At 46.3% G+C, this 13,394-nt stretch overlaps 1 protein-coding gene across 9 annotated transcripts in view; it reads right to left on the reverse strand.

The window, feature by feature from the left end:
• Positions 1–1,063: 1,063 nt before the first annotated feature.
• The window catches only part of LITAF (lipopolysaccharide induced TNF factor), a 79,967-nt gene continuing 67,636 nt past the window's right edge, over positions 1,064–13,394 (reverse strand). For all 9 annotated transcript variants that reach the window (XM_045382260.2, XM_045382262.2, XM_005591266.4 and 6 more), the window contains 3 exons: positions 9,882–10,106; positions 6,628–6,784; positions 1,064–2,825 (listed from right to left, as the gene is read on the reverse strand). In XM_045382260.2, the coding sequence (XP_045238195.1) occupies positions 2,717–2,825; positions 6,628–6,784; positions 9,882–10,101 (486 nt within the window). In that variant the 5' untranslated portion in view covers positions 10,102–10,106 and the 3' untranslated portion in view covers positions 1,064–2,716. The remainder of the gene's footprint in view (positions 2,826–6,627; positions 6,785–9,881; positions 10,107–13,394) is intronic.

Below are 13,394 nucleotides of genomic sequence, written 5' to 3' on the forward strand. Positions count from 1 at the left end.
AGCAACTGGGAAGCCAGTTGTCCCAGAGAAAAAATCTTCACGGGTAACGCTGTGGTCAGCAAGGAATCCATCATATGCTTAAGTCTGGCTTCAAGAGATGTAGTAGCTGAATAATTTCATTAAGACACAAACCAACACTTCTTAGAAGGCCACCTCGCCTAGATGGACATAACAGAATATAAGATAAATAGCCACTTTTGGTTTCAGATTGGTAAAATTCCTCTTTGCAGTCCAAGCAGGCAGGTATAAAGCCCTTTCATTAATTGAATGTGAACCAGTGTTTGCAAGAGACTCTCAAGTCCCCATCAAACAGCGGCAGAACAAAAGAGCCTTTTAATTTGATATGTAAGTCCATACTTTGAACAGTAAAATGGAATATCCAATGAATGCTTCGTACTCCAGGCAACTGACATGAAAGTTTCGCGTAATACATGTTTTTACTGATCCTGAAATAGGGCTCTTGTTTTGAAGACTTTGCATGTGTAATTAATAATAGCTTGAGATCATGTATATGCCACCATCTGAGCCAAACTGCTAAATATGCATGGCCCCAAAACTACACAATCAAGATCTGGAAAGCAGCAATTTTTCAAGACTGTAATTTAGGGTTTAAATGACAATGTAAGCCACACCAAGATGACATTATTTCCTTGCATCTAGCAAAATGAAGCTGTATCATCAGGTAGCAAAGGAGGGGGGAAGGCGGCATCCATACTCCTGACATGTTACAATACCCTCCTTTTAGCATCTCACAAAGCATGTTTTGTTCAGAGAATGAATGAGGACAGCTCTCTTCTGTGCATTTTATTAAAACTTGAAAGCTATGGCTTGCCGCCATCAACGACGCCTATTGGGTTCCAAAAGCCTCATGTTCAAATCTGACTCGTTAGCAAATCCACCCAAATCAACATCGCTCATCTAGACATTGCAGGATATTCAGCAAGTCTGACGTTTTTAATCGGGAAGGATTTTCTACCGTTACTGAGCAAATAAAGGTTCTTTGTAGCAATGGCTGGAAACGCAACACGAGCCCTTTCTTCACACCAAAAGAACTCATAAATAGTTCACCGGGTGAACCAAAGACTTTATTTTTCAAAAGCAGGTAACACCAAAGTACTATGTGGTATCCGTATTCATTGCAAAAATGATAATTACTGGAATTTTCCAAACATCAAATGAAGTAAGGGGGATCCATGGTTACCACTATCATTTTCAACCAATATACAGATGTTCGCTCAAGGTCTAGGTTTTATTTTTACATAGTAGTATTCACATGAGTTCCCTAAGCTGAATTATTGTCAAATCGAGGACTCTTGAAGGTCGAGCCCAGCTTTGTCTTGACTTCAAAGATGACACAGCAGCCAACCTAGAATCCTGGCTTGCTGCTTGAGTCCTGGAAATCATGTCTTCTGATGTTTTACAACAAGCCATGTCTCTGAAAACTAAAATCAGACTTCAGATTCCTCTGAAACAGCTCTGGTTCCCAAGTGTTCCGCACCATGGTACCCAGACATGCTCAAAATGTGCTTTCCCTTATCTTCCAAAACCCACCACCAGGAACCCAAAAGGGACCCCACTTTGGGAGTTCCATGATGAAGGTGTTTAAGAACCACATGAACCCCAAGTAAAGGCAGCGGATGAAATTATCCATTTCTTTTCCTTTTCTTTTTTTAAGTGAGACTACACTGGCAAATGGGAAAATGACACCGATCATATGATTAGAGAAAATGGTTTTATAAATCCTCCTCTTGAAATTATGTTCAGGCCCCACACGGTAGCTCATGCCTGCAATCCCAGCACTTCGGGAGGCCAAAGCAGAAGGATCTCTTGAGCCCAGGAGTTTGAGACCAGCCTGGGCAACACAGTAAGACCCCGTCTCTGTTTTTTTTTTTTTTTTAAAAGAAAGAAATTCTGTTCAAAAGCATTTCAGACCAAAAGGAGGTCATAAAAACTGTTCATATAATTACCCTATGAGAAAAAAATCCCTGTATGGAAAGGGGCACTGATGATCTGGCACAGAGAAACAAGGGGACACAGGGCAGTGATAAAATCCAGCCCTGGTATTCTAGGATGCATTTATGACCTCATGGATATGTCTGTACTGCGTGTTAATAGCCCCTCTTTTTACTTAAAAAAAAAAAAAAATTAGGAAATTAAAGTGAATCTGTGTGCTAATGAAGTCTGAAGTTACAGATTCTAAAAGCCAAGTCTGTAAAGTCTATAAGGCAAGATCTTTATCATCAGGGATGGGAACAGATGGATAAGATAATGGTAGGCACTAAAGGCTGGTTCAGCTGAGCTCTGAGCAGAACAGCCTCAAAAATAAGGCAACTGTGGCTTCTCAGTTTGAGACTGCCACCAGAAAGGCCCACGGAGGCAGGAAAAAAGAGCCACTGATGGCAGATCACTGGAAGATACTCGGAGAGGGCAATGATCACAGTTAGATGGGAGGACTCAGGGTCACAGGGAGGCAGGAAACCGTTGAACTGACACTCAAGGGGAATGTCTTTGCAAGTCCTATGCACGACTCCAAGCAGCAATTTTTGGGGTTTGGAGGTTTGTTAGTTTTGCGACATTTCCCCCCAGAAGAAGACATGAAGGTGGGCCCCCTGGAGAGGTGAGACCACCAGGGCAGAACCTCCACCAGGTGTGAAGCTTGATGAGAGGTGGAAAGGACTTCCTGCGGCACCCGGCTCCCTCCATGTCTGGCTGAGTCCTACAAACGCTTGTAGGTGCCCAGGAGAGCTCTGCAGTTGGGACAGTAATGGTCCACGTCCTGCAGGGCGTCCACGCAGAAGGGGATGAAGCAGCAGCCCGCTACGCACCTGGGAGGGGAGAGAGACACGTGGAGCACGTTACTGACCACAATAGGATGGACACTGGCTGCCAAAAACATGTTCATGTCCTTCTTTGTAAAAAGGGTCTTTGCCAGTATAATTAGGAATTTTGAGATGGGATCATCTTGGATTATCCAGGTGGACCCCCAAAACCCAATGACCTTAGAAGAAGAGGAGAGGACACACAGAGATTCAGAGAGGGCAGAAGGGCATGTGAAGACAGAGGCAGAGGCTGGAACGATGAGGCCATAAGCCAAGGAACACCTGGAGCTACCAGAAGCTGGAGGAGGCAAAAAAACATTCTGCCCTGAAGCCTTAGGAGGGAGCGTGGCCCTGCTGACATTTGGGGTTTTTTTTTTTTTTGGTTTGTTTGTTTATTTGTTTGTTTTGAGACGGAGTCTTGCTCTGTTGCCCAGGGTTCAAGCAATTCTCCCTCCCCCTGGGTTCAAGCAATTCTCCTCGCCTCAGCCTCCTGAGTAGCTGGGACTGCAGGCGCATGCCACCACGCCCAGCTAAGTTATATATTTTTAGGAGAGATGAGGTTTCACCATGTTGGCCAGGCTGGTCTCAAACTCCTGACCTCAAGTGATCCACCTGCCTTGGCCTCCCCAAGTGCTGGGATTACAGGCGAGAGCCACCACACCCGGCTCCTGCTGACATTTTGATTTTGCACTTCTGGCCCCTAGAATTGTGAGAGTCAATATCTGTTGTTTTAAACACTAGGTGTGTTGTAATTCGTGATGGCACCCCTAGGAAATTAACATGCCAGCCAACGCCAAGGTTCCTCCTAAGGACAGACCCCCTTTGAGCATGATTTTCAAATCTTGAGTCATTTGGGAATCTTTCAAAGTCTTAGATGGGCTTGGTGAACTTTTTTTTGCAAAGGGCCAGATAGTAGATCTTTTAGTCTTTTTCTTGCTGTTCTTTGTTTGTTTTTGTACAGATGGGGTCTTGCTATGTTGCGCAGGCTAGTCTTGAACTGCTGGCCTCAAGTGATCCTTCCACCTCCGCCTCCCAAAGTGCTGAGATTACAAGTGGAAGCCACCACACACCCGGCCAGATACTTTCATCCTGATGAGCCATGGAGTCTCTGTTGCCACTACTCAACTCTGCCCTTGCAACGAGAAGACAGCCACAGAGAATCCAAAAACCAATAGGCGTGGCTATGTTCCTGTGAAACTGCAAACAGGTGCCTGGCTCCAGGGCCGTTTTGCCAACCCCTGTCTTACTGATCTCTTTCCCATATACACAGGCTGCTTCTTACAGCAACCAAGTAGAATTCCCCAAATAACAACTCTTAACCTACATAATCCACCATTGGCACACACAGGAAGGAACGTCAGACAGCCTGACAACCAATGTTTGTCAAAAACGTGGTTAAAACTCAGCCTTTTACGGGAAGATGCTGGTTTACATAAGGCAAAATTTGGAAACATTCTGATGAGGAAATTATCTCATGAAAGAAATTTCCTCCTATTGCCTAAGCTTTCCAGAGCTCAAATAAGAGCAGTCAGTCCGTTCAGCAGGAGTCCTAACCTATGGCTTACAGGTGCAGGCACGGCTCCAGGCAGCACACACATATATTTTATCCTCGGCAGCCCCTGAGGTGGGCCTTATTGCCCCGCCCCCCCGTCTATAGATGAGGAACCGAAGCACAGAGAGGTAAAGTCATTTGCCCATGGCCACACAGCTAGTGAGAGGCAGGATTTGAACCCACTCTACCATGTTTAAGGAAGGAACAAAGGGAGGGAAACAAAGGCTGCCTCAATTTGTAAAGCCAGATTGGCAGAGGCCAATACTCAGTGTAAGTTTCTATTCCTCTATAATTCCAGCACTTTGGGAGGTCAAGGCGGGAGGATTGCTTGGGTCCAGGAGTTTAAGACCAGCCTGGGCAGCATAGTAAAACACCCGCTTCCACACACACACACACACAAAAAATTTTTAACTAGCTGGGTATGGTGGCACACACCTGTGGTCCCAGATACTCAGGAGGCTGAAGTGGGAGGATTGCATGAGCCCAGGAGGTCAAAGCTGCAGAGAGCTACGATCGTACCACTGCACTCCTGCCTGGGCAACACAGCAAGACTCAGTCTCACACAAAACAAAACAAGGAAGTTTCTATTCTGTCCTTTCCCTGATTTCAAAGATAAAAATTTGTTTTAATACAAATATCCAGAGGCAATGGACTCTTTTTTTTTTTTTTTTTTTTTTTTTTTTAGCATTTTCTGCCCATGGAATGAAAACAACAGCAGAGTCCTGTGGGCAAGAGGGGGAATCAGGTGCCCAGAAAGCTGTTTTGTCTCCTTCCTTCCTTATTTAACACATGACCTCGAGGAAGTTAACTACACTCTCCGGGACTCTGAGCCTCTTACTGAAGTTAGGAAGAGAAATATTGTTCCTTTTCAACCTCAAGTCACCAAAGGACAATGTGGAGGAATGTGTTGGTTGCATGAGGCTCCTGAAAGTCACAAACATCGGTTCCTTCAAGGAAAAGAATGGAGCCCCTTGGGGTTTTCTGAGTGGCTCACGTGGCCAGGAATAAGGAAGCTACTTTTACCTGCTTGGTGGGAAACAAAAAATTGATTGTGTTTCCTCAGATTTTTCTCCCAGAACAGAAACTATTATCTCTTTAAACATAATACCCTGGGTGCAGACATAAATATTTACATAATTCCCGCGCATGGGCAACGGGAAAAATACTTTGGGTCATAAAAGGATAAGAAGTTTTGAAGCGATTCCTATGAAGAATTTTAATGCACAGATTGTTTAAAGCTTCCCTCGGGCTCCAGCAAACATTATTATTTAGGTCATGAAATTCTAGAAGAAAAGGAACCCCTGAGGGTATTGCCCTACACACAGCTGGAAGCAGCTGTGAAGCTTGTCCCCACGCGCAGATAAGCAAGAAGAAAAGACGGAAGACCAATTTCTGGGGACTGATAGAGCAGTAGGGATGACTTGGCCTCCCAGGGGGTATTTTTGGTCAGAAGTGGGGAGCGTAGTGCTCCTGGCATCAAGCGAGTGGGGGCCAAGGATGCTATTCAATATCCTACAATGCACAGGACACCCCCTACAATCAAGAAATGTCTTGGGCCAGGCATGGTGACCCATGCCTGTAATCCCAGCACTTTGGCAGGCTGAGGCGGGCAGATCACCTGAGGTCAGGAGTTCGAGACCAGCCTGGCCAACATGGTGAGACCCTATCTCTACTAAAAATACAAAATATTAGCCGGGCGTGGCGGTGCACACTTGTAATCCCAGCTACTAGGGAGGCTGAGGCAGGACAATCGCTTGAACCCGGGGAGCAGAGGTTACAGTGAGCCGGGATCACGCCACTGCACTCCAGCCTGGGCAACAGAGTGAGAATCCGTCACAAAAAAAGAAAGAACTGTGTTAGGCCAGGCACAGTGGCTCACACCTGTAATCCCAGCACTTTGGGAGGCCGAGGCGTGCAGATCACCTAAGGTCAGGAGTTTGAGGCCAGCCTGGCCAAGATGGTGAAACCCCGACTCTATTAAAAATAAGCTGGGCGTGGTTGTGTACCCCTATAATCCCAGCTACGCAGGAGGCTGAGGCAGGAGAATCGTTTGAACCTGAGCAGTGGGGGTTGCAGAGAGCCGAGACTGCCCCACTGTACTCCAGCCTGGGTGACAGAGTGAGACTCCATCTCAAAAGAAACCAACACAAATGTCTGGCCTGAATGCCAAGCATGGTGCGGTTGAGAACCCACCCCGCCGCCAGCACCCGGAGAGAAGGGCAGGAGGGCTTGGGGCCAAGTGGGAGGCAGACTCACCCCAGCAGGCACAGGCTCCCGCAGGACAGCCAGGTCAGGGCACCGGCATTATAGGACAGCTGACTCACGATCATCTTGTTGCAGGAGGGACAACACATTTGAACAGGGCGGTCCAGAAAGGAGATGGGGTGCTGCACATAGACCGTCTGCACGGTAACTGATGAAAGGGAGAGGGACAAACACAGGCTGCTCAGGAAACAAGGCCACTAGCATTCACAACAGGACAAAGAGAGGAACGCAGGGATGCCAGCAAATACTATAATTGTACATCCGTGTTCATAGCATGCGTTCGTCATTTGGCTACCTATGAGAGCCAAAAGGGGAAGGAACACAAGTGTCCATTGATGGACCAATGAATTAACACAGCGAGGTTTCTCCATCCACCAGAATATGATTCAGCCTCAAAAAACAGGAGGACCGGGCGCAGTGGCTCATGTCTATAATCCCAACACTTTGGGAGGCCGAGGTGGGAGGATTGCTTGAGCCTAGGAGTTCGAGATCAGCCTAGGCAACATGACAAGACCTCATCTCTACAAAAAACTATAAAAATTAGCCCGGCGTGGTGGTGCATGCCTGTAGTCCCAGCTACTCAGGAGGCTGAGGTGAGTCAAGGGGATCACTTGAGTCTGAGACATTGAGGCTGCAGTCAATCATGACTGCGCCACTGCACTCCAGTCTGGGCAACAAAGTGAGATTCAGTCTCAAAAATAAATAAATAAATCTTAACCAGCCTCACACTGTGCCTAGCAGCCCTCGATAAACAATCCACTCTTTTTACACAGACCCTTTGATAAACTCTGACACCCAATGATAAGGGTAGAGTTTACCAAGCCAGGAAATGCAGGTCTACTCTATAAGACAATAAGCTCGTGAACTGTGTTGATACAAGAAATGAAAATATGAAATAATGCTCGGAAGAAAAAGCTATGTGAAACCATGTTTGAACATTCACAAGAATCAGAAGAGAATCCATTCCGGGTGCAGTGGCTCACACCTGTAATCCTAGCAAATCCCTTGGCTTTCGGAGGCCGAGGCAGGTGAATCACCAGAGGTCAGGAGACCAGCCTGGCCAACATGGTGAAACCCTGTTTCAAAAGACAAAAATTAGCCAGGCATGGTGGCACGCGCCTGTAGTCCCAGCTACTTGGGAGGCTGAGGCAGGAGAATCATTTGAACCCGGGAGACAGAGGTTGCAGTGAGCTGAGATCACGCCACTGCACTCCAGCTTGGGCAACAGAACAAACTCTATCTCAAAAAAAAAAAAGAGAATCCAGGGTGATGACAATCATTAAGCACTTCAGTTGTTAAGCTCATATTTTTGTCAAAGCAACTTCCTTCTGTTCCTTTTTACGTTGTTAGAATGCCATTTATGTAACAAATGGATTAGGAGAATATTACTACCTAGAGTTAACTGAACTTAGTAATACTCACAGATAAGACCCTCCTTCCAGAAAAGTAGTATTGAATCATACTTGAGCACTTACGTGAAATTTTTTTTTTGAGGAGGGGCCAGAGTCTTGTTCTGTTGCCCAGGCTGGAGTGCAGGGGTATAATCATAGCTCACTGGAACATCAACCTCCTGGGCTCAAGCAATCCTCCCACCTCTGCCTCTCAAGTAGCTGGGACTACAGGTGCAAGCCATCACACTCGACTAATTTTATTTTCATAGAGACAATGTCTCACTATGTCACTCAGGCTGATCTGGAACTCCTGGCCTCAGGTGATCCTCCTGCCTCCGTAGCTAGGATTACAGGCACAAGCCACCACACCCAGTTCATACATTTTATTAAGTGTTTTTGGGGTTCAAAAATAAGTTATTTGGGCCAGGCTCTGTGGCTCATGCTGATAATTCTAACACTTTGGGAGGCCAAGGGAGGTGGGAAGATCGTTTAAGCTCAGGAGTTAAAGATCAGCCTGGTAACACAGTGAGATCCCATTTCTACAAAAATTTAAAAACTAGCCAGGTGTGGTGGTGTATGCCTGTAGTCTCAGCTATTCCAGAGACTGAGGTGGGAGGATCACTTGAGCCCAGGAGGCCCAGGTTATAGCGAGCCATGACTGCACCACTGCACTCCAGCCTGGGCAACATGGTAAGAAACTGTCTCAAAAAAAAAAAAAAAAAAAAAAGAAACTATGGATCACAGGATGGTCTAAGAATCCAGCTCAAGCGGTCAAAATAACTTGAACACAACAATAAGAATTCACTTTTATCGAATGAGTACTCTGTATTTGGCACACAGAACTTCCTTTCATGTTAACAACCCACTGATATTTGTAAATAGGTACTGGATGAAACCTGTTTTACAAATGGGGAAGCTGAGGCACAAGGAGGTTATGTGAACCCAGGTGGTCTGATTCACGGGTCCCCTCTCTGAGCTAAAGATTTCTTCCAGAACTGCTTGTAATACTGAAGCAGTGACATACCAGGGCACACTTGGGCAGAAGGAAGCACCCAAGGACAGGGACCATCTGGTTGCTCAAAAGAGGAAGAGCAACTTGCGTTGAGGGTGAGCTGGTATGAAAACACAATCACACACTGCTCAGGACAGTTTCTTCTCCCTGTTCCTACCTCAGCCCTGGCCTCAGGGCAGAAGTTCTGCATCAGACCTTAGGAGGAAGGGTGGGGGCCCTTAAGACACAAACTCCCATTCTCAGAAGAAAGTTGGTTGTGCCTCCGTGAGACATGCCAAATGATTCGTATATGATGATCATGGGAAGATCCTAAACCATACTTCATTATAGAAAAGCCATGAGCCTCACCAACATGGAATCTAAAAGACTGTGTGTGGCCGGGCGCGGTGGCTCCTGCCTGTAATCCCAGCACTTTGGGAGGCCGAGGCTGGCGGATCACAAGGTCAGGAAATTGAGACCATCCTGGCGAACACGGTGAAACCCCGTCTCTACTAAAAATACAAAAAAAATTAGCCGGGCGTGATGGCGGGTGCCTGTAGTCCCAGCTTCTAGGAGGCTGAGGCAGGAGAACAGCGTGAACCCGGGAAGCGGCGGAGCTTGCAGTGAGCGGAGATTGCGCCACTGCACTCCAGCCTGGGCGACAGAGCGAGACTCCGTCTCAAAAAAAAAAAAAAAAAAGACTGTGTGTGGAATTTCAAGGTAAGGGGGTAAAACTGGAACATACTGGCACTTCACTTAGACTCTGGCAGAGTCACTTCGGTCACTCTCCTGATTCCCACTCTCCTGACTCCCAGGGTAGAGGGTCAAGGAATGGTAAGGGAGGCCTAGGAGGCCACACGTACTTGGATTGTTATTGGGGATGGGCGCTGCCTGGGTAAAATACGAAGGAGGATTCATGCCCTTCCCATCAGGCCCTGTCACAAGCCCCGTAGTTGGCCCAGGCATGGGAGCTGGAGGCGTGGGGTAATAACTGTTAACAGCCACTGTCTCTTCATAGGATGGAGGTGCAGATGGCGCTGAGGAAGGCCCAGTGGCCGCCTGGTAAGGTCCTGGAACCGACATTTTACCTAAAACAGAAACAGAACATAACAGATAAGAAATTCAATTGATCTCTCCCTCTCTCTTTTTCACCCAAGTCTTCAATTTTCTTTCTGGCAAACAGAAATTCTGAGAAAATGACTTCAATCCAGCTTTGTCCAAAACCCAGGAAGAGGGTTAATGTCCCTTCAAGACCCCAGAATTATTATCTTAATGGATTCCCTAAATAAAAATCAAAAAGTAAATAATTTCTACCAAAAATCACCAAAACCTGGAAAATCCCAAGTGGAAACATCAACCAAATACGAGTTACTTCTTCTCCATATCTTAAACCATTACCAGACAATGACCTATCTTCCATAGCTGATGTTTCTTCTTCTTTTTTTTTTTTTTTTTTTTTTTTTGGTTTTTAAACCACTGTGGTTTTCACTAACTGTTTCAGGTAACGGAAAGGATAAAGGCATTCAAAAACCAACCACAAACTATCGCATCGCAAATAGCAAAGGGGCCAGATGCCACAAAATGAACACTGTATGATACTATTTAAATAAAGGTCAGAAATAGGCAAAATGAATTCATGGGGCGGTTACTCTTGTACTCTTGGGAGAGGAAGAAGAATCTGAAAAGGGGCACGAGGGGGCCTTTGCAGGGGGCGGGTCCTGTTCTCGTTCTTCACCTGGGGGCTAGTTACAGAGATATGTTCAGTCTGTAAAAAGCTGAGTTGTACAATTAAAATGTATATACTTTTTAGTATGTGTGTTATAGTTTTTTGTTTTTTTTTTTTTGAGACAAGATCTCACTCAGGCTAGAGTGCAGTGGTGCGATCTCAGCTCACTGCAGCCTCCACCACCCAGGCTCAGGTGATCTTCCTGCCTCAGCCTCCCAGGGACTACAGGCATGCGTCCCTGCGCTCAGCTAATGTCTTTATTTTTTGTAGAGACGGGAGGCTCACTTTAATGTCTAGGCTGGTCTTGAACTCCTGGGCGCAAGTGATCCTCCTGCCTTGGCCTCCCAATGTGTTGGGATTAAAGGTGTGAGCCACTCTGCCCAGCCTGTGTGTTATAGCTTTTTAAGAAGGAAATACACATAGACTGCAGTTCCCATTTTGAAAAATGAGCACCAGAGCAGCCAGGCACACATTTTCTTTTGTGAGGGCAAAAAAAGGATTTCCCTCCAGCCCTGGCAGAGCTGCTGCTCGCCTAGAATTACACCCTGCACCCAGAGTGTGCTCCTGTCTGACGTTCCGTGCTCCAGCAGCCATGGGGCAGCTGGAGGCAGACACAGTGCTGTTCTTTGTGTGACTGTTTTTCTAACTGGGCAGGGTTCAGGCTGCCTTAGAAGAGCCATTCAAATCTGTCTCGGGAGAAATGGGAAACGAGGCTCCAGGGCAGCGAGCCACACAGCACAGGGCTCGGACAGGCCTGCCACCTCTCCCCTCTCCCTACACTGTCTGCCTCATTTTCTAGAACTCGTGGGAAGCCAAGGCAGCAATTAATCCCGCTGCAGGGAGAAGGGTGGAGTCCTTCTCGGAAGCCCTGCCTCTAAACCAAGCCCCAAGGAGGAGACTTCTCTGGAGGAACCGAAGACAGGGTATTCACCTCAAAGTGGAAACGGAGACCACGTGTGGTGGCTCACACCTGTAATCCCAGCACTTTGTGGGATCGAGGTGGCAGGATAGCCTGAGCCCAGGCAGGATCTCAAGACTAGCCTGGGCAACATGGTGAGACCCCCATCTCTAAAACAAAACAAAAGGGCTGGGTGCAGTGGCTCATGCCTGTAATCCCAGTACTTTGGGAGGTTGAGGCAGGAGGATCACTTGAGCCCAGGAATTCACGACCAGTCTGGGCAACATAGTGAGACCCTGTCTCTACAACGAATAAAAAAATTAGCCAGGTGTAGTGGCACACACGTGTAATCCCAGCTACTTAGGAGGCTCAGGCAGGAGGACTGCTTAATCCTGGGAGGTGGAGGCCTCAGTGAGCCATGATCACGCCACTGCACTCCAGCCTGGGCAACAGAGCGAGACCCTGTCTCAAAAACAAACAAAACAAAGTGGAATAGAGGCGCGGAGAGTGAACATGATAAAAAGAAAGTCAGTAAGTAAAGATGGGTTGGGGCTGCGTTCGAGAAAACTTTGAAGGTCTCTTGGAGAACATGTGTTCAAGACTTCATTCTATCATCAGAGCGTGCTGTTCAACAGAACCTTCTGTGATGACTGAAATGCTCTGTATCTGCTGCCCGATATAGCAGCCACCAGTCACGTAGGGCTGTTGGGTACCTAAAATGTGGTTTGTGGCCAGGCACAGGGACTTATGACTGTAATCCCAGCACTTTGGGAGGTGGAGGCAGCTGGATTACTTGAGCCCAGGAGTTCAAGACCAGCCTAGACAACATAATGAGACCCTGTCTCTACAAAATTTTAAAAATTAAAAAAATTAGCCAGGCATGGTGGTGCACGCTTGTGATCTCAGCTACCCAGGAGGCTGAGGTAGGAGGATCACTTGAGCCTAGGAGGTGGAGGCTACAGTGAGCCATGATCATGCCACTGCACTTTAGCCTGGGGATAGAGCGACATTCTATCTCTAAAAGAAAAGAAGAATTGAGCTAGTGTGAGTGAGGAACTGAATTTTTTTTTTTTTTTTAGCTTTCTTTCATCTTTTTACTTCCCAATGAATTTTTGCTTGTATTTAAGTTTAAGCAATTTAAACTTAAAAACTAACAATTCAATTATTGGGAAGTTTTCATGGAAGTCTGGGACGACTTGGGCATGTGAATCTACTTTTTCAATAGTAAATTTGATAACCACTGAATATAGATCAAAATGTTTTTTGATAAAAATTTAGCATTCAATTTGGGATCGAATGTCAATGTAAAAATACACCCTGGGTTTCAAAACTTAGTAGGAAAAAAACGAATGTAAAATATCTCATTAATAATTTCTTATGTTGATATATTAAAATGACCACAGCTTAGATATATGAAGTTAAGTGTATTGTTAATTTCACCTGTTTCTTTGTACCTTTCAAAATGTGGCTACTAGACCGGGCATGGTGGCTTGCACCTGTCATCCCAGCACTTTGGGAGGCTGAGGCAGGAGGATGGCTTGAGCCCAGGAGTTCTACATCAACCTGGGCAACATGGGGAGACACTGTCTCTACAAAAAAAAATTAAAAATTAGCCAGACATGGTGGTGCACCCCTGTGGTCCCAGCTACTTGGGAGGCTGAGATGAGAGAAACACGTAAGCCCAGGAGTTCAAGTGACCCGTGACTACGCCTGGGCAAGACTCTGTCTCAATCAGTCAATCAATCAATAAAA

This window comes from Macaca fascicularis, chromosome 20 (genome assembly GCF_037993035.2).
Source record: "Macaca fascicularis isolate 582-1 chromosome 20, T2T-MFA8v1.1".
NCBI lineage: Eukaryota > Metazoa > Chordata > Mammalia > Primates > Cercopithecidae > Macaca > Macaca fascicularis.